This window comes from Grampus griseus (genome assembly GCF_964374135.1).
Source record: "Grampus griseus genome assembly, chromosome: 6".
NCBI lineage: Eukaryota > Metazoa > Chordata > Mammalia > Artiodactyla > Delphinidae > Grampus > Grampus griseus.
The window spans coordinates 102,786,602-102,813,502 of NC_139000.1; the positions used below are offsets into that span (position 1 = coordinate 102,786,602).

Sequence of the window (26,901 nt, forward strand, 5' to 3'; positions counted from 1 at the left end):
GAATCTGACTACTCTAGGTACCTAATAAGAGTGGAATTATACAGTGTTTGTTCTTTTGTGACTGGCTTATTTCACTTAACATGCCCCTCTTCTTTGTCTATTCAGGCTGCCGTAACAAACTACCAGAGACTGGGTGGCTTAAATAACAATTTATTTCTCACAGTTCTTAGAAGTCCAAGATGAAGGCACCAGCAGATTCTGTGTCTGGTTCACAGATTGCTGTCTTCTCACTGTGTCCTCACATGGCACAAGGGGAGAGAGAGCTCTTTGGGGCCTCTTTTATAAGGGCACACTAATCCCATCCATGAAGGCCCTACCCTCATGACCTGATCACCTCCCAGAGATCTCATCTCCTAGTGATCATCACACTGAGGGTTAGGATTTCAACATACGAATTTTGGGGGCTGGGGGGACAGAAACGTTCCATCTATAACAGTCCTCAGAGCTCATCTATGTTGTATGTCGCATGTGTCAGAATTTCTTTCCTTTTTAAAGGGTGAATAGTCATTGTATGTATATACCATTTTGTTTATCCAGTTCATCTGTCATGCACGTTTGGGTTGTTTCTACCTTTTGGCTCTTGTAAATAGCACTGCTTTGCGCACTGGTGTTCAAATATCTGTTCAAGTCTGTGCTTTGAATTCGTTCGAGTATATACCCAGAATTGCAATTGCTGGATCATAAGATAATTCTGTTTTTAACTTTTGAGGAATTACCGTACTGTTTTCCATAGTGGCTGCACCATTTTAATTCCCACCAGCAATGTTGTACAGGGTTTCAATTTCTCCATATCCTTACTTACACTAGTGATTTTCTGTTTTTGTTTTTGATAATAATAGCCATCCTCATGGATGTCAAGTGGATTTTATTTACACTGTGGTTTTGATTTACATGTCCATGATGATTACTTATACCGAGCAAATCTTCATGTGTTTATTGACCACTTGTATATCTTTAGAGAAATGTCTTTTCAGGTCCTTTGCCTGTCTTAAAATTGGGGATTTTTTTTGTTGTTTATCTGTAGGAATTCTTAATATATGCTGGATATTAATCCCTTATATGATTATGATTTGCACGTTTTTCTCTCATTCCATGTGTTGCCTTTTCACTCTGTTACTTGTGTCCTTTGCACCAAAGGTTTTAATTTTGGTGAACTTCAATTTATTTTTTCTTTTTTTGCCTGTTTTTCAGTGTCATATTCAAGAAATTGCCAAATCCAGTGCCATGATGCTTTTTCCCCTGTGTTTCTTCTAAGAGTTTTATAGTTTTAGGTGTTTTGAAAAATTTATTTATTTAATTTATTTTTGGTTGTGTTGGGTCTTCCTTGCTGCGCGCGGGCTTTTTCTAGTTGCGGCGAGTGGGGGCTACTCTTTGTGGCGGTGCCTGGGCTTCTCACTGCGGTGGTTTCTCTTGTTGCAGAGCACGGGCTCTAGGCCCGCAGGCTTCAGTAGTTGTGGCATGTGGGCTCAGTAGTTGTGGCCCACGGGCTCTAGAGCGCAGGCTCAGTAGTTGTGGTGCATGGGCTTCGTTGCTCCGTGGCACGTGGGATCTTCCCGGACCAGGGCTCGAATCCGTGTTCCCTGCATTGGCAGGCAGATTCTTAACCACTGCGCCACCAGGGAAGTCCTAGTTTTAGGTCTTACGTTGAGGTCTTTGATCCATTTTAAGTCAGTTTTTGTAAATGGTATAAGGTATGAGTCCAACTTCATTCTTTTACACGAGGATACCCAATTTTTCCAACACCATGTGTTGAAAAGACCTTGTCAGAAAGCATTTCACCATGTGTGGAAGGGTCACGTGTGATCAGATGTGGAGTAGAATAGTGTTTATTTCTGGGCTCTCTATTCCATTGGACTATATGTCTGCATTTATGCCAGTTCCATACTGTTGATTTCTTAGCTTCATAGTAACTTTTGAAATCAGGAAGTGTAAGACTTCCAACTTTGTTCTTTTTCAAGATTGGTCTGGCTTTTCAGGTCCCTTGACATTTCACATGAATTTTAGGATGAATTTTTTTATTTCTGCAAAAAACATCATCAGGATATTGACAGGGATTACATCGAGTCTGTAGAACGCTTTGGGTAATATTGAACAATACTAACTATTAACTCTCCCAATCCATGAACATCGGATGTCTTTCCAGTTATGTTTTTAATTTCTTTCAGTAACGTTTTGTAGTTTTCCTTGTGTAAGTCTTTCACCTCATTTATTAAGTTTATTCTTAAATATTTTATTCTTTTTGATACTATTGTAAAAGGAATTTCCTTTTTGTATTGCTCGTTTTTAATATATAGAAATGCCACCGATTTTTGTGCATTGGTTTTGTATCCTACAACTTTGCTAACAAGTAATTTTATTCCTTAAATGAAGTGCTAAAATGTTTGAAAATGCCGTTTGACTCAGAATATATCACCTAGAAATCTGTTGAGATCAGATACAGGGTTAAGCCTCAGGCACTGTGCCTTTTGTGTCTGTACAGGATGGTTGCTTGTGTAGGTTAGATCCTGTGCAGCAGTATGTGGTGGCCTTGTGTCTACTTAAGGTATTTCTTAATTCTGTTTTCCACATATTCATCAGCAGAAGACAAAGAACCTGAATTCCGATTATCCAGTACCAGAGTATCGCATCAGAAAATTTGTTGACATCTGATTGAGTTTTTGTTGATTCTCTTCCTACCCACTTTATTAGTATGCTAAGGAAATAGGGTGAATAAATTATCTTCCTGGGAATGAGGGTGGGGTATAGGAATAATACAGTATAGGAAAATATTTTTTTATTGTTAAACCAAAAATGGATATTTTCGTTTGTGAGTGAGGATGCTGTTGGTGTTTTTTACTTCAGATTTGTCTTTTAAGTGTTATGTCCATCTCATAGTGCTAGGTGCCCCCTGCTGGACACATAGTGGTAGAGGCTTCTTTACAACGCTCTGATTAGTTCATCCTGCTGAGCAGCTGTGTGTGTGATTCCTCTAAAGATAATGTTAAAACGTTTCTGTGTTAAGTTTTCTAATTAGTCACATCTTAAACTGAACTAAGTTTGGTGACACTGCATTTTTTAGAAATCATCAAAATTTAGTTATTTAAATTACCATAGTAGAATATATCTTGGGAACTGGTGTAGATTGAAACGTCTTTGTTTTATCCAACAACAGGATTGAATTATATGACTAAGAAAACCAACAAGTATTTCCTGTCATATTTATCAAAACAGAGTCTTTGAAGGAGTGTGTAAAGTGCTTTACTTAAACAAATCGCTGTGTTGACTTCCAGTGGAGGATGATGATCTAAGCCCATGTGTTAAAACAAACAGACAAACACACTGAAATGACCAAGAAGCATAATGGGGAGAGTTCAGTTTCCTTGGAAACCCTGGAAGAGTGCCGTAACAAAACTAAAAAGAATTTTGGCAGGAGACGGTACAGATGAGAAACATAGTGAGGGAAGTCCTTATTAGCTGACTTGGATTCATTTATGTGGTTGAGAATCCCTCCTGGGGTGTGACTAAAGGAACCTACCTTGAGCAGCCAGAGCTAGAATTGAAGGTGGTTCATGGGGCAGTTCATTGGTAAGGTATCTGGTGCTTTGAAGCAGGGTTAAACGCTGAATGACTCAGCGTGGTTCTTACCAAGGGGAATGTGACCAGTTGAGAAGGACTGGCTACCCAAGGTTGTAGGAGAGAGACTAACCATGAAGCACAATGTTAAAACTCCCTGCTCTAAAGCTTCCTTCTCTGGCCTTGTAGTCCTGCTTCCTGACCACATATTGCTGAATTGATAAGCTGACTAAGGGTAATGTGTGGCAGACAGCCTCTAAGATGGTCCCCAGTGACCCCTGCCCCCCACTCATGTCCTTGTGTACTCATGTCCCTCCCCTTGAGTATGGCCGGACCTAGTGACTTGCTTCCACAAGTGTGGCAAAAGTGATGGGATGTCACTTTCAAGGTTAGGTTACAACAAAGCTTTGGCTTCCACCAAAGCCTTTTGGGCGGCCCTGTCATTTGCTCTGAGGGAAGCCATCTCCCACTTTGTGAGCTTCCCTGTGGAGCTCATGTGGGCCAGCAGCCCTTGAAGACCCGATGCCTGCCAGCAGCCGTGTGCGTGAGCTTGGTTTGCAAGCAAACCCTCCCCCACCAGCCCTCATCAAGTTTGGAGATGGCAGGTGCCCTGTCTGACACATTGCTGCCTTTTGAGAGATCCTGAGTGAGATGCACCCAGCTAAGCCACACTCAGATTCCTGATCCACGGGAACTGTGAGATAATACTTGTTCACTGTTTTAAGCTGCTAAATTTGGGGTAATTTGTTAGGCAGCAGTTGAGAACTAATACAGGAAGTAACAATGTAAACATCTCCCTATCCCCAAAGATTTGAACTTGGTTCTAAATGTTTTTTGATTGAACCCAACACAGTTCCCAATATTGCATAAACATAGACCTTTCTCTTTAAAGTTGAATACACAAAAAGATAGACACAGATGCAGTCTAAGAGAAGGTGACAGACTTACTGCAAGAAACAAGAGAAGACATTGAAATTTAAAGAACTAATTAATATTCTCAAGGAGACTCTTGAGCATTTGAAGAAAAAGTATCAGAGAGCAGAAAAAGGAATTCTTAAGTGAAATATGTGATTCTTTTTTTTTTTTTTTTTGTGGTACGCGGGCCTCTCACTGCTGCGGTCTCTCCCATCACGGAGCACAGGCTCCAGACGCGCAGGCCCAGTGGCCATGGCTCACGGGCCCAGCCGCTCCGCGGCATGTGGGATCTTCCCGGACCAGGGCACGAACCCGTGTCCCCTGCATCGGCAGGCGGACTCTCAACCACTGCGCCACCAGGGAAGCCCGAAATATGTGATTCTTAACTATTGACTCTTTGGAGGCAGGAAGCAGCAGGGCTGTAGAAATACTCCTGCAATTCAGAGGAAAATATAAGATGAATATTATAGACAAAAATACAAGAAATACAAATAATAGATTCCATGTAGAGTAAAAGTTCAGAGTGAGAGGTCAGAGAGAACAGATCAAAAGGGCTCAGGGAATATATTTAACATTTATTGAGCACTTACTATGTGCCACGTGTTTGGCAAGTTGAAACTCATTTAAAAACCTCTATACAACTTCCATGTGGAAGGGTCTGTTAATACTCTTCTTTTACAGATAACTTAAGTGCATACCAAGCAAAATAAATGGGATCCACACCTAGAAATAGCCTAGTGGATTTCTAAATTTTAAGATGTGGAAATAAGTAGTACAAGTATTGAGACAAGAAACAGGTTACTGGCAAAGGAAGGTATATCAAGTAGACATTGTGTTTGTCTTCTGTATGCTAGAGCTGTCCAGTTAGTGGTAGCCACTAGCCATGTGTAGCTGTTAAACTTAATTAAAATAAATTCGTCCTCTCACTGCTGGCCGTTCAAGTGCTCAGTAAATAGCTACATGTGGCTAGTGGCTACCGTATTGAACAGTGCAGAATAGAACATTTCTGTGATCACAGAAGGTTTTGTTGAACCATGCTGTGCTAAAAGACAGTGAGTGGAGTGCCATGTAGAAAACTTTGAGGAAAAAACTGTGTAAACTGAGAATCTTAAATTGGTGAAACTATCCTTCACATAGGGCAATAGAATAGCATTTTTCAGGCTTGGAATGACCCAGCGTATCAGTCAAGTGCTTTCCTTGAAAAAACACTACACTCAGTATACCCAGCCCCCTGAGAAGTCAACAACTCTGGAGCATGATGAATCAGCTTCAGTGTTTGCTTAACCCTCTGCTTCCCAGAATAATCCAAGACATATAAAAGTAAGGGAAAATCTTCATCAGTGTCAGACGTAAAGAGGATGCCCTTCACAAGCCAAATTTCCAACTGCCAGAGCAGTGATTTCAACCTAGACAGCTCAGTGCCAGAGCTGCTTCTCCTGATAACTGTAAAATAAAGCCACAGAAAATAACTTTTATTTTAAGGACACCAACCCCCTGAAACCACTTTTGTCAAAATCACCCCCAAAATCTGCATGTCACCAGATCCAAGTTTAATTCTCAGCATTCCCTTGATTTCTCTACACTTTCGGACACAGTTCATCACTGCCACCTTTTATTTATTCATTTATTTATTTTATTTTTTTCTGGATGCGCTGCGTGGCATGTGGGATCTTAGTTCCCCGACCAGGGATCGAACCCCTGCCCCCTGCAGTGGCAGCGCGGAGTCCTAACCACTGGACCACCAGGGAATTCCCCATCACTGCCTCTTTTTAGAAAGACTGTCTTTGCCTGGCTTCCAGAAAAGCTCTTCTTACCTCACCAGTAGTACCGGTGCAATCTCCTTTCCTATTCAGCTAATGGTGGGAGAGCCTGAAGGCTCAGTCCTCAGACCAGACCTTGTTTTCTTATCTGTGCTTGCTCACTAGGAAATCACATTTAGTCCTTAAATGCCTCTACTAATTGATGACACTCTAATTTATATCTTCTCTTCCTCCCGTAAGCTGTCAAATCTGTCTAGCTGCCTGGATGACATTTCTACATGTGTGTCTGGTCGAAATCAACACCAAAGATGTGAAAATGGAATTTTTGGCTCTTTTCTTACCCCAAACCTGCTCTTTCTTGGTGTGTCTCTCCTCAGTAAATGGCACTGACTTTCCTCCATTGGACGTGGTTCTAAAACCTTGGAATCATCCTTTGACACCTCCTGTGACACCTCTTTTGAAACCTCAGCAAGTTCTGCAGTGCTGTCTTCAGATTGTATTCTGAATTCATCCATTTCTCTGGCTGCCACCTGAGTTCAGACCATCATCATCTCTTACTCAGGCTACTGCAATAACTTATGAACCAGATGAGCACTTGAAAACATAAATTAAAAACTCTCCAATGGCTTCTTATCACTTATGACAAATCCACAGTCCTACCATGGCTTACAAGGCTGAATATGGTTTGGCCTCTGTTAAATGCTCCATCTTTTCTAGCACGTTATCCTGCATTCATCTTATCAAGTTTGGCAAACTCATTTCTACTTAGGTCCTCTGCTTGGATGACTAATTCCCTGTTCATTTTGGTTTCTGCCTAAGTCGTCTCCTCAGGGAGGCTTTCTTTGACTACCCTACTGTATTTGTATAGTACTTATTAGCACTACCCGGTACATTTTATATTTATCATTCATTTGTTTATCATATGCCCTCATCACTAGAATGTATGATCCATGAGGGCAGGGATTTTTTGGTCTGTCTTATGAACTCCCATATCCCTAGCACCTAGAAATGCTGGCATAACCTGGAGTGTCTTAACATGTATTAGATGCTCAGTAAAATATTTCTTAAAGGAATGACTCTCTTAAGAATTTGTTGAAGGAATGAGCAAAACAACAAAAATATGCAGGATTTATAAAAAATAAGATCAGTTGTCAGAGGAATGAACTTTTAGTTCAAGTAAGTGGAGAAAAACTTTAATTCTTTTTGAGTAAGATTCATGAAAGAAATTGCATCTTTGAAACTGGAATCGTGAAATTAATTTCAAATTATTTGAAAAATACGATTATAATTGTTTAAAAAGTATAGCAGAAACAATGAGTTGCAGTGTAAATACAATTGAAACAAGGTCAGAGAACTATCACCTAGAGCAAACTAACCTACCAGAACCGAGAAGGAAAGGATAAAAAAGGAAAAGATGAGGAAAAAGAATGTTCTGAACGAAATTACTTTTTTTATAGTAATGTATGATGTATTCCTTTTGGTTAAGAGTTTTGGTGAAATCATTCATGACATGCTCTTTTGAACTTAGCCAATGGTGCTTAGCTTTTTTCTTTTACCTGAAGTTGGACCTGCCATTTAGATGCTATTAAAGAATACCTAAAGTAAGGTAAAATATCTGTCCATTGATGGTAATAAGTACCTTCAGCCAGCATGAGAACCTGGACATTATTCTTGCTTTCATCTTCAGCTCTCCACAGCTTATTAATTATCAAGCCTTGCTTTATATACTTCATACATGAATTTTAAAGTCTGTACACTTATGTTCCCTCTTTTGCTTCCATGCTTTAGTTTCTTCATCTGTTACATGGATATATTAATACCACCAGCTTCATAGATTTGTTATGAAGATTAAATCCCTAACATACTGTAAGTGAATTTTAAATGTTGGCTACTTATAATATTGTTACTACACTAATACTGATTCACTCAGGTCACTTTCATTGCTTAGCAGGATTTCTGGAGTAACTCTAGGTTTGTCTCCAGACTTCTCTTTACTTAACCTTCTCCCAATTCCCAGTCCACTTCAGCCTGAGTAATCTAAGGTACATGTCTAATTGGATTACTCATATTTAAAACTACCCAGTGGGCTTCCTTTTGTCATCAGAATAAATTCGATAACATTATTTGTATCGTATCTTAAAGTCCTCTAACCTCTTTTTCTAAGTATTCTGCCTCTTTGTACCCAGTTTGTAGGTGAGCTGAAGGAATTCTATCAGAAAACAAATTTGCACTGGTTGGTCAGTGAAGTGCTTTCAGGTTCTTATAGCGTGGCCATAATAATCCTAGTTTGAAAGATTTTAGGTAGATAGTAATAACCAGATACCCATCTGGTTATAAAAATATTTTAATAAGCATGCATAGATGCAGGAGCTTTGTGCAGTACTGCTTGTTTGTATAATCTCCACGAGAAACTATTTGCATTTTATTTCGATAAGGCAACCTAATGAGATGATTTGTTTAGTGGACTTAATTATGGGTCCGTTAAAAGTTGGTGAACATCTAATGAAGATGCTAACTAGGCTTAGAATGGTCAATTTAGAACTCTACTTTCTAACATTACATATAACATTAATACACCAAGGCTTGTTTGTTAAATCACCCCTGTAGACTAAATGTATTAGCAACTGTTTATCTTTCTGTTCTTTGTTGCAGGAGGGTATTGTTCCATTCCATTTTATCCAAACATGATATCAGATTATCCAGGAACAAGTAAAAAAGAAGGGAGGCTGGTTCCAGAACACATCTCTGGAAATCACCTTATGGACCCTGACTCTCATGGCAACATTACAATGTAGGTTCTGTATGAGCATCAATAGCCAGCGGTCTTTGTTGAGCTTATCTCATAATGTGTTCCCGGTCACTGAGTCAGAGGTTGAGAAAAGGTTATGATGAAGGCTGTGAGCACTTACTTTGTTCTTGGAAATCATGGTAAAATCGAGGTGATATTTTGACCAAGAGACAGAAGTACAGGATCCTATCCTCAACCAGTTGTGCTTCATTTCAACCTGAGGCCTCTTGAGTGTATCTACAAAGAAGCAGCAAGCCCGGCAGCTGCAATACTTTGTTCCTAGTTTGGGCTTTAGCCTCAGGCTCCTGGGAGCTCAGCTGGACCATTTGGGGAACTTTTTTTTACCTAGGCTAGGTTGATTCACTGGAATAGTCTATAAACAAGGGAAACTGCTTGTTTCTGCTTTGTGCAACAGAGCCCAAACCCCAGCCCATATCTTCTTTTAACCAGTGTGCCTACTGTGTGCCTCATTCAGGGATCATTTCTTTGCATTTATGGCTTGTTTAGCCCTAAAAGCAACTCTGAGGTAGGTATTTAAAGATGAGGAAATTAAGTCTTCAGGGGGCTGAGTTACTTCTTTAGGGTCATACAGACAGAAGAAATGGCAATTTGACAGTGGGGAAATGACCAGTCTGACTTCTGGTCATTTCCTGCACAAGTTCCCTGCCCCAAGAATGTGGTAGAGGTGTGCTAAGGTAATGATCCCTCAGTCCTTGGAGCAGACGCGAGCAGCCTCCCCTCACCTCCATGCCAATGTGCCCTGGCGGGAGGAAGGTGGAGGTGCACTGGCTGCTACTATCAGCAGGAGTGCCGCCCTCCCTGCAGCCTTTCAGGCTACAGTGATCTGCCCTAGCCAATGCAAAGTAGGAAAGAGGAGTCGGGAAGGGAGAGAGGCAGAAGTGGTTGGGGCCTGCTCAGCGTAGGAGCAAGGTGAGCAGGTCACGTCTTACTCACTTCTGCTGGGCAAGAAATTGCTAAAGGGATGGCACACACTTAACTTCCTTTTTGGGGTGCCGAAATAAAATGTTCTTAAGTTTTGACTACAGCAAACTTGTGGGAGGAGTGTCCTGACCTTTGGGAAGAAGTAACAAGAACTCTGAGCTCCCTCTAGAGGTCAACAGTGACAAAGGAACATCATAGCGGTCTGCAGGGAAATAACTATACCTTCAGCTTGCCTACCCTTTATCAAAAAACTAGCATTTTATAGCTACATTATCCAGCAAAGTATTTTCTATGCTAGGGAGTAATTAGTTACCTTTGAGAAGAAATTTGGGTGAATCATATTCTGCTTAGCTGTGTGGGGCAATCCTGAAGTTCAGTGTTCTCCGCATAGGGTATACTAAATTAAGAGAGGAGAAAAGACTGTGAAAATGGTCATGTGTCCGAACAAGGGTAACATGCTGCTTTTTTTTTTTTACATTTATTTTATTTTTTAATGTCTTTATTAGACGTTATTTGCTTTACAAGATAACAGGCTTCTTAATGAGAACTCTTAAGTGTTGAAACAAACTGGATCAAAATGAGAATTAATTTCTGTGCTGTTATGTGCCAGGATGGTTTGACAGCAGTCCCTTGACTATAACGGAGAGTAGTTTGCCTGCTGTGTTCTCACCCCACTTCCCCAACATCTGAAAAGAAAAAAAAGCAGTGAGTACAGGAAGATTAGAATTATGAAATCCAAGTTGTAGGCATGTGCTAAGACTTCTAAGAAGGCTAACACACACAGTTTCTTAACTGTTAGAACCTCAGCTGACCAAATGAGAATCTATTCCAGGATAGAAATTTCAGTCATGGTCAGATAATCCAAGGATGAGAGTTAGTTACGGTGCTCTAGTTATTCCTTTTGTTCTCAGTATATTTATACTTCTCTTCAGAACTGAGAGAATTCAGTTCTTAAAACTTAGTATGTAACTATAGAATGAGTTAGAAGTCATCTTTAATTTGTGGTAATATTAATACCTGAAAGTTACACATTAAAAAAAATATTCCAGAAGTGCTCAAAAAAACCAGAAGGATGGGAATATGTCAGAAGGACCCAGGAGCCAGTCTGAAAGAGTTCTCAGTGGCCAAATCAGGAACAGTTTGAGCAATACAATAATTACATATTATTAGATTATAACCCAAAGTATGACATTAATGCCTGTGAGTTCCTACTGATAAATGATTGACTGGATAAACAAATGAGGGAGAAGAGACAAATTTCCTATACAGAAGAATTCCAAATAAGTTAACTAGCTATTCCCCCTCAAAGGGTTGGAGCTTAACATACACGCACTCCCTCTCCCTCTCTCTCTCTGTCCCTTTAGTGATTTCTTCCGGAGTACATTCTAGGGGGGTGGAGTGACTGGAGGAACTTGGCAGACAGTACCTTGGCCAGGTCATCCAGTTGTCATCAATAAGTCATACTGGTAGGATGTACCCTTGATGTGATGTGAAAAGAATGGCACCTCCTCTCTGTGATCTTCCTGCCAGTAACCCATAATTGCAGACTGGCTGTGAGGAAAACACAGTCCCAAATGGAGAGACATGCTGCAAAGTACCTGACCAGTACTCTTCAAAGCTGTCAAGGTCATCAGAAACGAGAAAAGCCTGAGAAATTGTCACAGACCATAGGAAGCTAATGTGGTATCCTGGAACTGAAAAAGAACAGTAGGGAAAAACTAGTGAAATCTGAACAAAACTGTGGAGTTTAGTTAGTAATCATATTCAAGTGTTAATCCCTTAGTTGTGACAAATGTACCATAGTAATGTAAGATGTAAACAATAGGAGAATCTAGGTGAGTGTAGATGGGAACTCTCTGTACTGTCCTTGTAACTCTTCTGTAAGTCCAAAATTATGATAAAATAAACTTATAGAAGACGAAAAGATCCAGCTCAGTTAACTCTTGTGTTATGTAGATTTTGTTCCATGACGCTTGAAAAATGGGGAACTTTTCTGTTATGTGTACATGTATTAAGTAGTTTCTGACTTGTGTATAAAAGGGAGGAAGATACCATCTCATGAAGGTGTGCGAGTTAACGACAGATGACATGAGGATCTCTGGTGCTTTGCTGCAGCAGTGGCTGAAGTTGAGCAGAGCAGCCTCATTGTCTGGGTTCCATTCCTATTTCATCACTGATTAGCTTAAAACTAACTGGAAGTAACTTTCATTAAATCACTATTGTTGATGAGTTGCATGTTAAGAAATAAATCTGGGATCCATTTTTGTCAGAGTGAGATCTCTCGCAGAGATCCGTGGTCACGGGTAGAGTTATGCAACTGTTGCAGATGTGTTGTTCTTTTAAGTCTTCAGTTTTTGCATATTAGAAGTTTATGCATCCTAACAAAAGCATGTTAATTTTCTCCAGCCATTATTCTGTTTTCTTCCTCCCTTAGATGTGTTGAGTTTAAGTGTCTGAGTATATGTTGTGTACATGCTCTGTGCAAGACAAATCCTCTGAAGAGATCATCTGTCAGTGTTTCTTTGCAGATGAGGAATTTGAAGTTCATGAAGATTAATCGACTTACTCACTGTCAAATTATTACTTAATAGCAGAGCTGAGGCTGTTTGCCCAGTTGTCTTGTTGCTCTTCCCTAATGGTTAATGAAGAGCCAGGGCTTGTAGGGAAAGGGTGAAAAGAGAGGAGGATTTCAGGGAAAATGAGAGCAGAATGTGAAAGGATATTGGCAGGATAAGCACATTGATGTTTCTCTTATATTCTCTAACATTTTAGATATTTTAAAGACATTAGTATCTTTATGCATTAAAATTTTTTTTGGATTATTTCAGTATGATGACTTATGACATGAAGTGACGCGAAGTTCCAAGGGAATGAATGCTTTGTGGCTTCTGATATAAATTATGAAGTAGTTTTCTACAGTAATAATATATACTTCTATATACAGTGTAGGCAAATACCAGCCTTATGAACAATTAGTATTTTCCCTCTAGTTTAGGAGATAGAAAATGGTGTCTTGTTAAAAATTTTATTTAATTTGATTTGACTGGCTCGTTCCTTATGTTTTACTAGTATTTCCCCTTCTGTGAATTGTTCTCCTATGTTATATGAACTGTTTCTAGAAATACAAGTATTTTTCCTAGTCCACTTGTCTTCTATTTAGTTATTGTGTAAAAATCACATTTTTATTTTATTACATCTATAGATTTTAATCTTCTGGTGTAGTTCTACCTCTCCAGAAATCTTATATGAATTAATTCTGTTTGTTTGTTTTTTTCCCCTGATGGAGCACATACAGAAGGGCTGAAGGAAGGGGGAGAGGAAAGAAGGTATTTCAGGCAAGGTAGACAATATATCCAAGCTAAAGAAGTAGTTGAGGGTGGGCAAAAGTATGTATGTGGGAGGTGTAAAAACCTCAGTTTCACTAGAGAATTTGGTGAGTGCTATGGTACTAGGAAGTAGGATGGTATACCTAAGGGAGGTCTTCATACTATGGAGGAGATTGAATGCCAGGCAGTACTTCAAAAATCTTCTGTAATCCTTAGAGGACCTTGAAGGTTTTAGAGCAGGAAAGCATCTTGTAACCAGTAAGTAAAACGTAAGAGACAGATTTTGGCATGTCTGAGATGAGATTCCAGTAGTTGGATTTTGTTCTTGTTTTCTTATGGTGTAATTTACATACAGTGAAATTTCTCCTTTTATGTATAGTTCTTCAAGCTTTGATAAAAACCGTACAGTCACTACCATAGTCAACATAAAAGGCAGGTCCGTCACTCCAAAAAGTTTCATGTCCCCTTGTAGTCAACCTCTACCCCACGCCTATCCCTGTAGTTATACCTTTTCCAGAATGTCAGATAAATGGAATCATGTAGTGTGTAGCCTTTTGAATCTGGCTTCTATCGCTTAGCATAATGCGTTTTGAATTTTATCCATGTTACTGCTTCTATTGGTAGTTTGTTCCTTTTTCTTTTTTGCTGAGTGGTGCTTCATTGCATGGATATATACCTCATTTTGTTTATTCATTCACCAGTTGAGGATCATTTGGTTTGTGTCCAGTTTTTGGTGATTACAAATAAAGCTGCTATAAACATTTGCATTCAGATTTTTGTGTGAATATAAGTTTTCATTTGACTTGGGTAAACATCTAGTAATGTGGTTGTTGGGTTGCATGGTGTTTGTTTTTAGCTTTATGAGAAACTGCCAAATTTTTCCCCCCAAGTGGGTTGCATTCCTACCAACTGTATGTGAGGGCTCCAGTTGCTCAATACCAGCACCAGCCATTGTCAATTTTTAGATAAAAGTTTAGTCATTTGAGTGGTGTGTAGTGCTACCTCATTACTTTTTTTTACTTTGTAGAGATTCGTCTGTCATTCGTGTATCTGTTACAGGTCTCCCTGTCTACGCTCTGGTCACCAATTCCGTAATGCTCTGATCGTTTTGTTTCTGTTCAGTAGGATCAAATATGATTTGTAACTTTTTTTTAACTCAGCGATATAATGTAGATAACATTCTTTCTCAGCACAATAGATATTTTTTTGTACTGAGCATGGGAAGTACATGTGGACAAACTATGGAAGGATATACTATACTGAAATTCTCTCAAAAGAGGGATTAAGAGTAGATGACTGTAGTTTTTTACAAAGTAGTTATTTGTGTGATCAAAAAAAAAGAGTAAAGTTAATTTTAATTCCATTACTGAAATTGGTCTTACAGAAGTCATAACATATATAAATATCAATACATCTCATACAAATTTTGCAATTTGCATGAGTTTGCTTAAAAGATTGTTCATTCATTACCTATGGTTATCCCTTGTGGTGGGATTTCAGGTTTTTTATTCTTTCAGTTTTTATAAGTTGGTTTGTTTTATAGTGATCGTTGTATCTCTTTTTTTAAAAAAGAACAATACTATCTTAAATATTTATATACTTATGTTCCTATAAATCTTTTAAAATATTTTTATTGCAGTACTGATTGTTATCTTTGCCCTTAGAGTTTTAAGGTTACTAAGTGGTTGATTAGAACCAGTGGTTATTAATCTTTAGCTAATTTTATTGTGATTGAGAATGTGGTCTTTATAAGTAAAATTTTTTAAGGGGCTCTGTCGCTGCACCTGAGTTTTTTAAATTGCAAAGCTCTTTGGAAGAAATACGTATTTTTATATTGGTATGAAGGGGTGTGTGTGTGTGTGTGTGTGTGTGTGTGTGTGTGTGTGTGTGTGTGTGTGTGTGTGTGTGTGTGTGTGTGTCAATTATATTTTTCAAGTGTCTGTCCTTTCTCCCTTCCCTGCCTCCCTACTTATTTTTTTATTTTTTTTTTGCGGTATGCGGGCCTCTCACTGTTGTAGCCTCTCCCGTTGCGGAGCACAGGCTCCGGACACGCAGGCTCAGCAGCCACGGTTCACGGGCCCAGCCGCTCCGTGGCATGTGGGATCTTCCCGGACCGGGGCACGAACCCGTGTCCCCTGCATCGGCAGGCAGACTCTCAACCACTGCGCCTCCAGGGAAGCCCTCCCTACCTATTTTTAATCTGTCAGGTGTGGAAAAGGATTTGTCCACCTTCTCTAATTATTGTCAACTCTTCTATTCCTAATAACTCTGAAGTATATGAAGTATAAAGTAAAAATCTTTGAGTATGAAGATTTATGACCATTATATCTTCACCATACCTTTTATCAAATATATACATATTAGTAGACTCTAGTCCTATTGAATTCTTTTTTTTACCTAATTTTACCAATGATTAAAGGCATTATTGGCACTTACTAGGCATGGGCTGAGTATGCTAGCTATTCTGCAGTTTGCAGGACAGTCTTGAACAGGAAGAAGTTGTTCCATGGTCTGCATGATTTAGAATATTCTGCCAAATGTTCTTGGTGCTGAAAAAGACTTTATTTTCTAAGCCTAAAACCCAACTCTATTTGGTACTTTTAGTATGTGTTTAATGTGTATACTAAAGTTTACTTTGTAAATCAGGGGAAGATTATGCTTTGAAATGTTGGAATTCTTCATGATTTTGCAGTCACATCACTAACAAAAAACTAATGGAGTTTATTGAGTTGCCACTACTGTATACCTTTGTAAGTCTGCATTTATCCCTTGGTTGGATTATTCTACATATACTGTCATCATGCTTGAGCACTGGTCATTTTTCCAAATATTCCCCACCTTTTTTCCTGGGACTGCAGTGATACGTATGTTATAACACTTGATATTGTCCTACAAATCAAGACTTTGTTCTCTTTCTCCCCCCACTCTGCGTCATTTTGTTTTGATTCTGTTACTAGGCCTTCAAGTTCTTGACCTTTTCTACTGCAGCATCTAATCTGTTAAGCCTATCTGGTGTATCTTTCATTTCAAATTGTGTACTTTTCATTTTCACATGTTCCTTCTTTGTCTTGAGCACATGGAGCATATTTACAACAGCTATTTTTTTTTTTTTACAACAGCTATTTTAAGGCCCTTGTCTTCTAAAAATGATTCTTCCATCATTTTTGTCATTTCTGGTTCTGTTTCTATTGGTTTGTTTTTCTTCTGGTTATGGGTCATATTTTCCTGCTTCCTTACATTCCTGGTGATTTTAGATGCCGGACGTGAATTTACGTTGTTGTCGGATTCCGTCCTTGCACGTGTTTAAGTAACTTGAGATCAGTTTTTCAATGTTTGCTTTTAAGCTTTGTCAGGACAAATTCAATATGGTGCTGACTTAGTCTCACCACTAAGGTGATACCCTTCTGAGGACTCTACCTCATGCCTTATTAATTATGAGGTTTCTTTACTCTGACTGAGTGGGAGACCTCTTTATTCTGAACACTTGTAAACTTTCTGATGGTTCTTTTCTAGGCCTTGTGGAGTGGCACACCACATGTCTTCAGATCAGTACTAAACCAAAGATTTTTAGTGATCTCTGTAGATCCCTTGAACTTTCTCTTTGTACTCTATCCACAAAAATCTAGCTGCTTTGGCTTTCCCTAACCCCCAGTTTCTGACTCCACAACTCGGTGAGGTTGCTGGCCTATGTTTGGATTCTTCCTGACTCACTGCACTGTCCAGGTGGTAAGTTAGGGCAAATACAGGGCTCACTTACTCTTCTCTAAGGGTTCACAGTCCTAAACTCCATGTTGTCCATTGTCTGAAAACAGTTTCATATATTTTGTTCCGTTTTCTAGTCATTCATAGCTAGAGGTTGAATCCAGATTGTCTTACTCCCGCATGGCCAGAAGCGGAAGACCAATTACAGATTTTTAATTTTGACTTCTGTCTTTCACTTCAGCCTTTTGAAAGAGGAAGTGCAAAGTTAACTTCACATTTTTATTGGTACTTTTTTGGGACATCTTCGTTTATGCAGTTAGCTGTAGTGTTCTTTGTTAACCTTTGTTTTTACTGAAATGTAACAAAAAGGAAAGGAGACTGATTACCTAGTAGAGTTTTGTGGGAAATTAAATATTATTTGCAAAAAGGCAAGATTCAGTATAGTCAACTTGCTAATAAGCTCATTTTCTTCCAGGTGTGAAAGTTTCATTTGATACCTAGAAGGCCACGCTGGCAGGTGCTCTTGCAGCAAGTCTTCGCAGACGCTTGCTTTTTTCGTCAGAGTGGTCCCTTTTGAGATAATATCAAAAATGTAGAATTTTAAGAAACAGTGGTTATTCATAGAATTTTTGTGAACCTCTTGTCATGAGATTTATGCTATCTTGTGGTGCATAAAGTAGCTAGGCCTGAATTTTTTAGAATTATTTGCTGCAGCAGTGTTTATAGTATTTTATGAATTTTAACCTTTAAATTTTCTTCTATGTTACTTAGCTTTAAAGACTAATCATATTGAGGGGTACTTAGCACAGTACCCAGCACTGTGTAAGTGTGAGCTGCTCTTATGGGGGGGCTCTTAATACTGATGTCTCAGTGATAGCACAGTAAGTGCTCAGTAATGTTTTTGTGAGCAAGTGAATTTGCGACACGGGTTAAAGTATATGCATTTTTTTCTGGGCGGAATAAGAATAAATAACAGGTTGGACCAGGTTAAGTTAAATTTAGGATTAAGTAAAAATGTTTGTGATCTGACATAATTTTATTGAAAAAATACTGCACATTCTTGTTTCATTAAAAAGTGTATCTGTATTTAACAATAAAAATTCTCTTAGGTCAGTAAAAAAATTTTTTTTAAATAAAGACTAATCATATTGAGAAAAATACAGCATCAGGTTTGTCAGCATTCAGTGGATGCTATGTTAACTGTTTCAAGTGAAACTTTTGGGAATCTATAATCCAGATGGGTAAAAATATGTAAGCAGCTTATTCTAGTTGATTCCTCCCCATTTATTTTTAAAATGAAGGGAGCATCTTTATATATTTACTCAGTCTTTATGCTTAGAATTCATTTTATAATTGTTTATTTTGCCTTACAATATTCCTTCTTTGGTTCTCTTAAACATTTACTAAATCTTTTCTTGGTTAACTGTTTATCTGTTGTGATTACATTCTGCTTTAAGCCCCTTTAGACGGTAGAATTTCGACTGGATCACCCAGCCCCTTGAATATAGCAGGTGCTGAAAAAAATGCTCAGTTTTATGGTAGGGCTACAAGTAACTGTAATGTGGTCATTAGTAAATAGTATAAAGGTGATGTAGTTTGACTCTAAATGTTTTATTGAACACGGACATTTTGGCAATGAAAAAGAAGCAGTAAACTGAACACATATATTATTTCTTTATTCATCATCCAGTGATTTATAGGATTCTGTGCTGCCACCTTATCCATATGATTGTTCACACCTGCTAAATTTGAATCTTGGCTCTGACACTTGACAGAGGTGTGATAGGCAAGTTACTTAATCTCTCCGTGCTTTCGTACACTCCTATTAATTGAAGATGATGTCTATATCATAGTGGTATTAGAAGGATAAAATGAGGATATATGTAAATGCTCACTTAGTATAGTGCTTGGCACATTATAGTTGTACCTGTCTGTAGACAGTGTGTGCTTTGACATTAGTTTGTTGTGTCTCTGTACCCACATAAGTCATATTTGTTCATTTAATGTTAATATCCAATTATATTAATACTCTAGAGCAGGGGTTGAGGAGCATTTTTTGTAAAGGGCCAGATAGTAAATATTTTCAGTCTGTCTCTACTGTTCAACCCTGCTGTTGTCAAGTGAAAGCAGCCAAAGACAATATATAAACAAATGGTCATGGCTGGGTTCCAATAAAACATTATTTACATAAACAGCTGGTGGGCCATAATTTTCCAACCTGTGTACTAGAGGTTACTTTTATATTTCCTCATTATCGGATGTTTGAAATACGTTCAGCTTATTTCATAACAGGCACATCTCAGATATTGAGGGTTTGGCTCCAGATGACTGCAGTAAATAGAGTCACATGAAATTTTTTGGTTTCCCAACGGATATAAAAGTTGTTTGCACTACACTGTAGTCTGTTAAGTGTGTGATAGCATTTATGTCTAAAAAAAAATGTACATACCTTAATTGAAAAAACACTTTATTTAAAAAAACTGCTGTCATAATCTTTTTGCAATAGTAATATCAAAGATCACTGATCACAGATCACTGTTAAAAATAAAATAATAATAATAATGAAAAAGTTTGGCATATTGAGAGAATAACCAAAATGTGACACAGAAAGGAAGTGAGCAAATACTGTTGGAAAAATAGTGCTGATAGATTTCGTCCTTGCAGGGCTGACACAAACCTCCAATTTGTAAAAAAACGCAGTACCTGCGAAGAATGGTAAAGGGAAGTGCAATAAAATGAAGTATGCCTGTATGTAAATAATTCACCTATAACCGTGTTGGTACTAATTTTAATTGGTTTCTTTCAAATTATTTATTTGGACTGTAGTCCTGAAATGGAATTATAAAATCAATGAGTAACCCCATAAAGTGTCTTACAGTGCAGGAGTTGAAGTATTTAGAGAATGTCAGAGCTAATAATAATTTGATCACTTAATATTTAGTCATTATTGTTAATTACTACCATTTATAGATACTATCTAGTAATTTTCCCTCATCTGATTTTTATGCTGAGCGTGTTATACTTTCGAACCTTCGGTTGTCTGATTGATTGTGTCCTATTCTGTTTATTAGAGTACATAAGAAATAGAGAAGGTAGGTAACAAGGGGATGGTGTGGTGTGCCTGATGAAGTGAAAAAAGACCAGTAACACTGCTGTTGTCATTCCCACCACCACCAATTACCGTTCCACCCCCAAAAGAAAGTGATTATTTCACCTTCTTAGGAGGAAACCTGGGCGCTGACAGTCTAGAACGAAGAGGTTGGAAGAAATTAGAGTTCCATTTTGTGTAACACATTATAAATTCCTTGGTTTTTATTAATAGTATATAGAATATCATAACAAAGGTCAAAAACATTGTGTTAAGTTTTCTTACCAAAAATCAGATTGTGCCTTTTAAATCTTGCTTTAGTGTGTGCCTAAAATGGCTGTGTGTTGACTTAAGGCACAGTAGGACCGTTGTCTGATGTTCTGATAGAGTCCTTCCTTTTTATTAACTGTATTAGAATGTTCTTTAGATGATTAACACAGGTGTTTTTTTCCATTGTGAAATAACATTTTTATTGGTCATAGGAAAGATTCTTATTTTTCTCTTTAGAAGAGGAAGTTTTTTATTGGTTTATGAGAACAGACCTAGTTGATGTGTTATACCGGACCCTGCCTTGAGTTCAGTAATATGACTCTAACAGTGAGGTTAATGTCTTTGCCTTTTTAAAGTATATGATAGTGACTTTAATCTCAAGAGTAAAGTGTTCTCAAGTTTTTGAGGCTTTCATTAACAGTTTGTTTTAAAAATAGTATCCAGGAATCTAAATTTTCATGAAATGCATTTATATTTTCAGCCTGCTCCTTGAGGTAACAATCTGGGTGTGTGTGTGCACAGTAGTTCTGTTTTACCCATAGTGCACTGTTTAAAGGTTCAAAATTCTCCTAGTTCCAGCATTCTTGGCTTTGCAGTAGAAGTCAGTGTCCACTCTGTAATGTTTTAGACCTAGGCTGTCCAGTATGATAGCCCCTAGACACATGGCTAAAGTTAAAAATTCAGGAGCCACATGTGGCTAGTGATTACTGTATTGAACAGCGCAGATATAGGACACCTCCATGGGAACGAGAGAGTTCTGTCGAACAGTGCTGTTGTAGACTTCCTGCAGTCATCTACTCTGTAATATTTTTCAATGGCATAGGAATCAGAACATTAGAAGAATATTTTCTAGGAGCAGAATTACTGTTACTTTCAAATACATAGATAGCAGTGTTTGACCAACCTCATTTGGGTATCAGTGCACATGATGTGGGAGCACTATTTTTAGAGCCATGCTTCCTCATCTTTTACACATCCTGGCACACTTGAAAACAGAAATGTTTGTATGGCACACTGAGGTAAACTGAGGTAAAGAGCTTTCTCAGAACTGGAGGTTACAGGTTTGGGTGCTTGCCGTATCCAGGCAAACCCATATCCCCTTCTTGGCACGCCAGGGTGTAGAAGCACATACAGCTCAAAGCTCAGTTTCACAGCATACTCCATAACGGATTCCTGGATATTTTTCTTGGTCTACAAAGCAGAATTTGATCTTATTCTCCCTTTTATTCATCATTTTTATATGTCATATTCTCAGTGAGACCTTGTGAGATCTAGGCATTTTACAACTCAAAAAAACTTTAAAAGCAGTCGTACACTTGGAGATTTAATAGGTGCTTGTGTATATGGTGGCTCTCTCACACATGTGTGGATGGCCAGGCATCCAGAAATCATGGTGTTTCTTTTCTCCCCTTTCTTTTATTGTGGGGAAGGAGGAGGGAACACCATGGCGTAGTACCTATTTAACTTCATCATACAAGGCAGGAAAATAATTTACTTATCTGAAATATGGCTATATTAAATATATGCAGTATAAAAATCACAGCAAGGAGGCCATGAGTCTGCCTGCCCACCCCTCCCCCAAATAAAATTCCTCTACGCTACTCACTAAGCGTCAGTGGCTTGGTTAGCTATTTCTAAAATTTTCTGTTCGTTCATTGGCTTTTGGCAAGATAGTCACAAACAGTAGTGTCTTAAAAATATCTAAAATGAGAAAATTGTATGCCTTTCACTCAATATTTCTCTCCCTCAAGGATTTAAAGTGGGTTGACTTTTATGGTCTAGATCTTTGTTTCTTGTCGTTTCCTGACGTTCAGCCTCTCGCTGTGTAGGCCGTTTGTTTCTAGGGTTCCTCAGCCTGTCTCAAGTGTACCTCTTAGAGTTTTGTACCCTTGCTGCAAAGCTGGTTTGGTACTAAACACGTATCATTTCACTTTACTCTGCAGTTCTTGTTGTAAAATAACCATTCTTAGCATAAGAAGTGACACATTGTAAGGGCAGATGTCTTACTATTCCTGTTGCATCCTGCACTAAATTATTGGTCTTTTCCTCTTCTCCTTCCTCCCCTCCACACCCCATGCATGTGCTCCCCCCATGCACGTGCACACACGTCTCCTTCCCTTCCCCATCCGATGTTCAGTGACCTCATTATAACCAGCTATGTGAGTCAGTAACGTCTTCAGTACTTGGGGGTATTGTGCCTGCTGTTTTATTTCTTGATTCTTGTTCTGTCTCTAAGAATAATACAGGTGTGGAATCCCTACTGCCACCACCCCCATCCCAGATCTCCTCAATCCTCTTATTATAATGATCTCCTTACTGACTTAATCACCTCTAGATTTCCCCCTGTCCAGTTCACCTAAGGAAGATCGACATTTCTCCCCATTAGAAATGGAGCCCATCCTGCAGCATTCTGTCCTCCCTGCTTTTTACTACTGCCCAACAGAGAGGCCAGCCAGGCTGGTCATACCGTGATCACTGACATATGCCCTGTTTACCGTGATCACTGACATATGCCCTGCTAAGTCTTATCTGTAATAGTTCATCTACCTAACAAGGAATTAATTTAGGTGGTTGCAACAATTTGGACCTGGGGAGAGAGGAAATAATTTAAATACTGAGCCTACTCTTCCTGTTATTCCATTGAGTGAAAAGGAGAATGAATCTGGAGTTGGTATCGGGTGTGAGCATTTCACCAAGCCAAGAGCATACACTACAGTCGAGAGAGAAGGTGTTTTTCGTGAAGCATGACTTTATATTCAAATTAACTAGTTCATTTGATGAGTTAGCCAAAGAAACCACAAGCTATCAATGCTGTAGGGAAAATTGGCTGAGTTGGACTTAAAAGAACAAGAGAAAGAGTTTACATTTCCAAAGTGGTGTCTGTCTGAGGGATTTGAATTTAAAGATAATTTTTACTATGTATGGCTTTTACCTTATTCCCTGATTTTAGAATCTAACCTTCAAATAAGATGTAACTATTTGTTCTGATATTGTTAGCTCCTACTTACTTTCTCTCTGTAACTATACTATAATGTGCTTTAAGTGCAGGGACTATGTATGTTTTTAATCCTTTATTATATTTACTACAGAGGTAAATACAGTACAGAGCACCTAATAGAATGGCTTTTAAGTATTTAGATGTTGGGCTTTACAGAATAGTACAGTATATTCAGTTTTACACCGTGGTGTTGCATTTGCATGTAGTGTAAACACTAGATTTATTCTTTCCTCCTGATACCACCGGCCACGGTGAGTTGTCTGGGCTAAAGGTTTTAACCTGGAGGTGGGATGCTGTCCAAACCTTTTGAAATTATATGCAAATTTTTGTGTGTACTTAAATATGTACAGTTTCTTGGGAGAGCATGTGAACTTTCAGTAGGTTCTCAGAGTGTTCCAAAAAGGTAAGGTGCCTTGGACCTAGACAATGGAGGAAGCAAAGAAAGCTTTCTAAAATCAAGCTGAACTTGGAAAAATCACTAAAATGAAAAAATGGTAGAATGCTGTGCTGGACAGGTTATTGATATGATACAATACATTGGTCAGTAAGTTTTAAAATTTAAAGTATACAGTGTTCTTTACTATATAAAGTTACATTTTAAAATTCTTACGGTTAGCTAATATAGGCAAGAAAATGACCCTTCTCTTATGGTAAAAGTTTGATTGTTTATGTAACATGCGTATGATAGGGTCTTTCCTAATATGGCATAATGCTTGTGAAAATGGTGAATTGTTTAGTGTAATTGCTTTATCTTAATGCCCAATTCTGTAACTTAGATTTTTTTCTTTAGGAAAATGGCTCTGGTGTCAAAAAGCAAGGAAAAAAACCCTGATAATTTTATTTGAACTTGACTGTGAAGTTAGCACCGACTTTGGGTGTAACATGACTGATTCTAGTAGCCCCTGCTGTGTTTGGGAGCCACAAGAAGAGCTGTGCATGTTGAAGGTGCATAGCACAAAGCATTGCTGGTATAAGTGTGTTCTATTTGCAAACATTTGTTTAAGAAGCCATAATTTTAATTTATATATTTATGATTGTTAAATTTCCACCTGCAATTATTTTTACATTTTAAAAATTTCCCCATTTTATTTATATCTGTCTTAATTTTATAGACCATTTTTGGGTTTGCATAAAGAAGCTTATCAAAAGTATATCAGAAAGAAAATTAGCACAATAATTATCGATATTAATGTTTAATGGTGCTGTCATAGAATGTTTCACAAATTGTTGATTTCCTTACATTCATGAATTTAGTGAAATATTAATAAAGTGCTTGTGTTTATTATTTGTCGTGTTCCTGTTTGTTAAAATAGTGTCACTGGTTTACTCTGGGGAGTTTTTTTTCTTCTGGGTGAAGCAAAATATTCATGAAAGAACTTTAGATTTACTTTATTTCTGATGGCAGGTTGATATATAGACTTGGAATATATTAGGAAAAACATGCTAAGTTCTCATTAAGAAACTCTATAGTGAGTTGAGAAAGAACTAATGTCTTTTTTTCATTTTTGTTTCACTTATACAGCAGATATAATTTCTACAGTAGAATTTAATCATTCTGGAGAATTACTAGCAACCGGAGATAAAGGTGGTAGAGTCGTCATCTTTCAACAGGAGCAGGAGGTAAGTATTTAAAGTTTAATATCTAAATTTCAGTTTGCTCTTGGGACTGGAGCTTATGCTGGAGAATCTCATCAGAGGATGTTGGCAGATTTGTAAAGTGTGTTTATCGAGCAGAGTATCCAATGTATAGATGGCTCTGATTCTCTTAGCTCTGTGTGTGTGTATGTGTACGTGTGTGTGTTGTTTTAATTGTGAAAAGATTTGGTTAGAGAAAGGGGTGGGAAGTGTGGAATAAAAGATTTTAACTGGTTTTAAAGCCTTGGCCCTCTTTTTTTTTTCCTCTTAAAATTCCATAAAAGCAAAATTGCTTTGACCTCTTTTCAGTGCATAGTTTGCTTTGTGTAATTGGGGGTGGGAGCGTAGTTTAAAGAAAAAGCTGCTTAATTATTTTGACATCAGTTTATACTAATACTATTACTGTGATTTAAGTATAAAGGTTTTAAATGACAGTTGCATGTATACGCATGTAACGTAATTTATAAGCTCAGTACCCCTCTTAAAGTGGAGTTGATTTGAAAATTGTTTCCCTTTCTCTTTGAAGAAAGGAATTTCTCATTACAGAATCTGTGATTAAAGTAGGGTTTGGTTTTGTTTTGGGTACAACTTAGGCACACTTCTAAATCTGATTGACAAGATTTCTCACTAAAATTTTATGCTGAACAAAATTTGTCACAATGGATTTTCCCTTAGTCTCTCCCTCCATTTGTAGATCAAAGTTAAACCTTTATCATTTGTTTCCAAACATTCTGCCCCTGTCTATCTATAAGATATTCAAGAAGAGTTAAAAGTAATGTGGATAAAATGCAGGGTTTTACAAATAAATGTCTAAATCATAACACAGAGTTAGCTTTTAAAGGATTGTGAAATTCCTTAAATAAGCAAGAATCTAGTAATAATACTACTACTTTGCACTTCTATAGCGCCTTTGACCTGAGGATCTCAAAGTGCTTTACAAACACTAATGAATTAATCCTCACAACACCCAGTGAGGTAGGTAATTTAATTTTAAAAGAAATGATTAATAGTGTCTGATTCGAAGATGCACAAACACTAAATATGTCTCCTTTTATTTATTATTTTTTTTTTGGTTGGAAGAAAATATGAAAATAAGACTCAAGCTTTTCTTGACAGAGAATGATCATGTGGGAAGGGGGGCAAAATCAGTTTTCTGTTCCTGTTTTCAAGCAGCTAAAAAATGTGACCATAAGAATTTTGAAATACTTAAGAGTCGAAATGGAACCTTACAGGTCATTACCATTTCCCTTTATTTACAAATGAGAAAGCCAGGCTATTAAGAGATCACTTGATTTCTTCGTGGCAGAGCCAACAACCAGAACCCAGAACTTCCAACATGTTATCTCTCAGTGCGCTCTAATGTCTTTCATGTTAGGTAACCAAAATGTGAGTGTTAATTTTGTTATGCAGAATTTAGAGCTGGCTTTCCCGTAGGCATTTTCTGCCCTTCCGTGTATTTTTTTTTTTAACTGAAAATTAATGGCAGTCTACACTTTTGTTTTAAAGAAGGGTGTTTGGAGAAAAGCATTTAAAATTAAGTTTGCTTCCTAGGCACTTCCATCTTGAAGGGCTTTACATTGAGGGTTTCTGAGAGAGCCTACATTTCAAATGGGGGCTTTGTGTTATTTAAAAGTGTAAGTTGTCTGTCATTCTTAACTGCATTTAAGAGTTAAAGACAAAAATTAATTATCTGGAAACTCAGATTAGTAGCGTGTCTTTTGAAAATTATTTAATGTAAATATCTGTATTTTTTAAGGGATATAGATTAAATAACAAAGATGGTAATTATTGGCTTTCCCTCTTGAAACTTGATCTTGTTAATATTAATCTGATGCACTTTACCTAATATATTTTCCACATTTTTAAGCCCCGTCTTATACTGGAGCTTCTAATATAATGCTGTCTTCAGGACATTCAGCGTCTAT

General features: G+C 37.9%; 1 protein-coding gene across 3 annotated transcripts in view; it reads left to right on the forward strand.

Annotated features, from left to right (window-relative positions):
• Positions 1-26,901, forward strand: part of PPP2R2A (protein phosphatase 2 regulatory subunit Balpha) — an 83,830-nt gene that overhangs the window by 29,220 nt on the left and 27,709 nt on the right. Inside the window, exons 1-2 of one of the 3 annotated variants that reach the window (XM_082655798.1) lie at positions 8,882-9,018; positions 24,864-24,961. In XM_082655798.1, coding sequence (XP_082511924.1) covers positions 9,003-9,018; positions 24,864-24,961 — 114 coding nt within the window. In that variant the 5' untranslated portion in view covers positions 8,882-9,002. Of the gene's footprint in view, positions 1-8,881; positions 9,019-24,863; positions 24,962-26,901 lie in introns of those variants that run through there. The other 2 variants (XM_082655796.1, XM_082655797.1) reach the window with 2 other exon arrangements.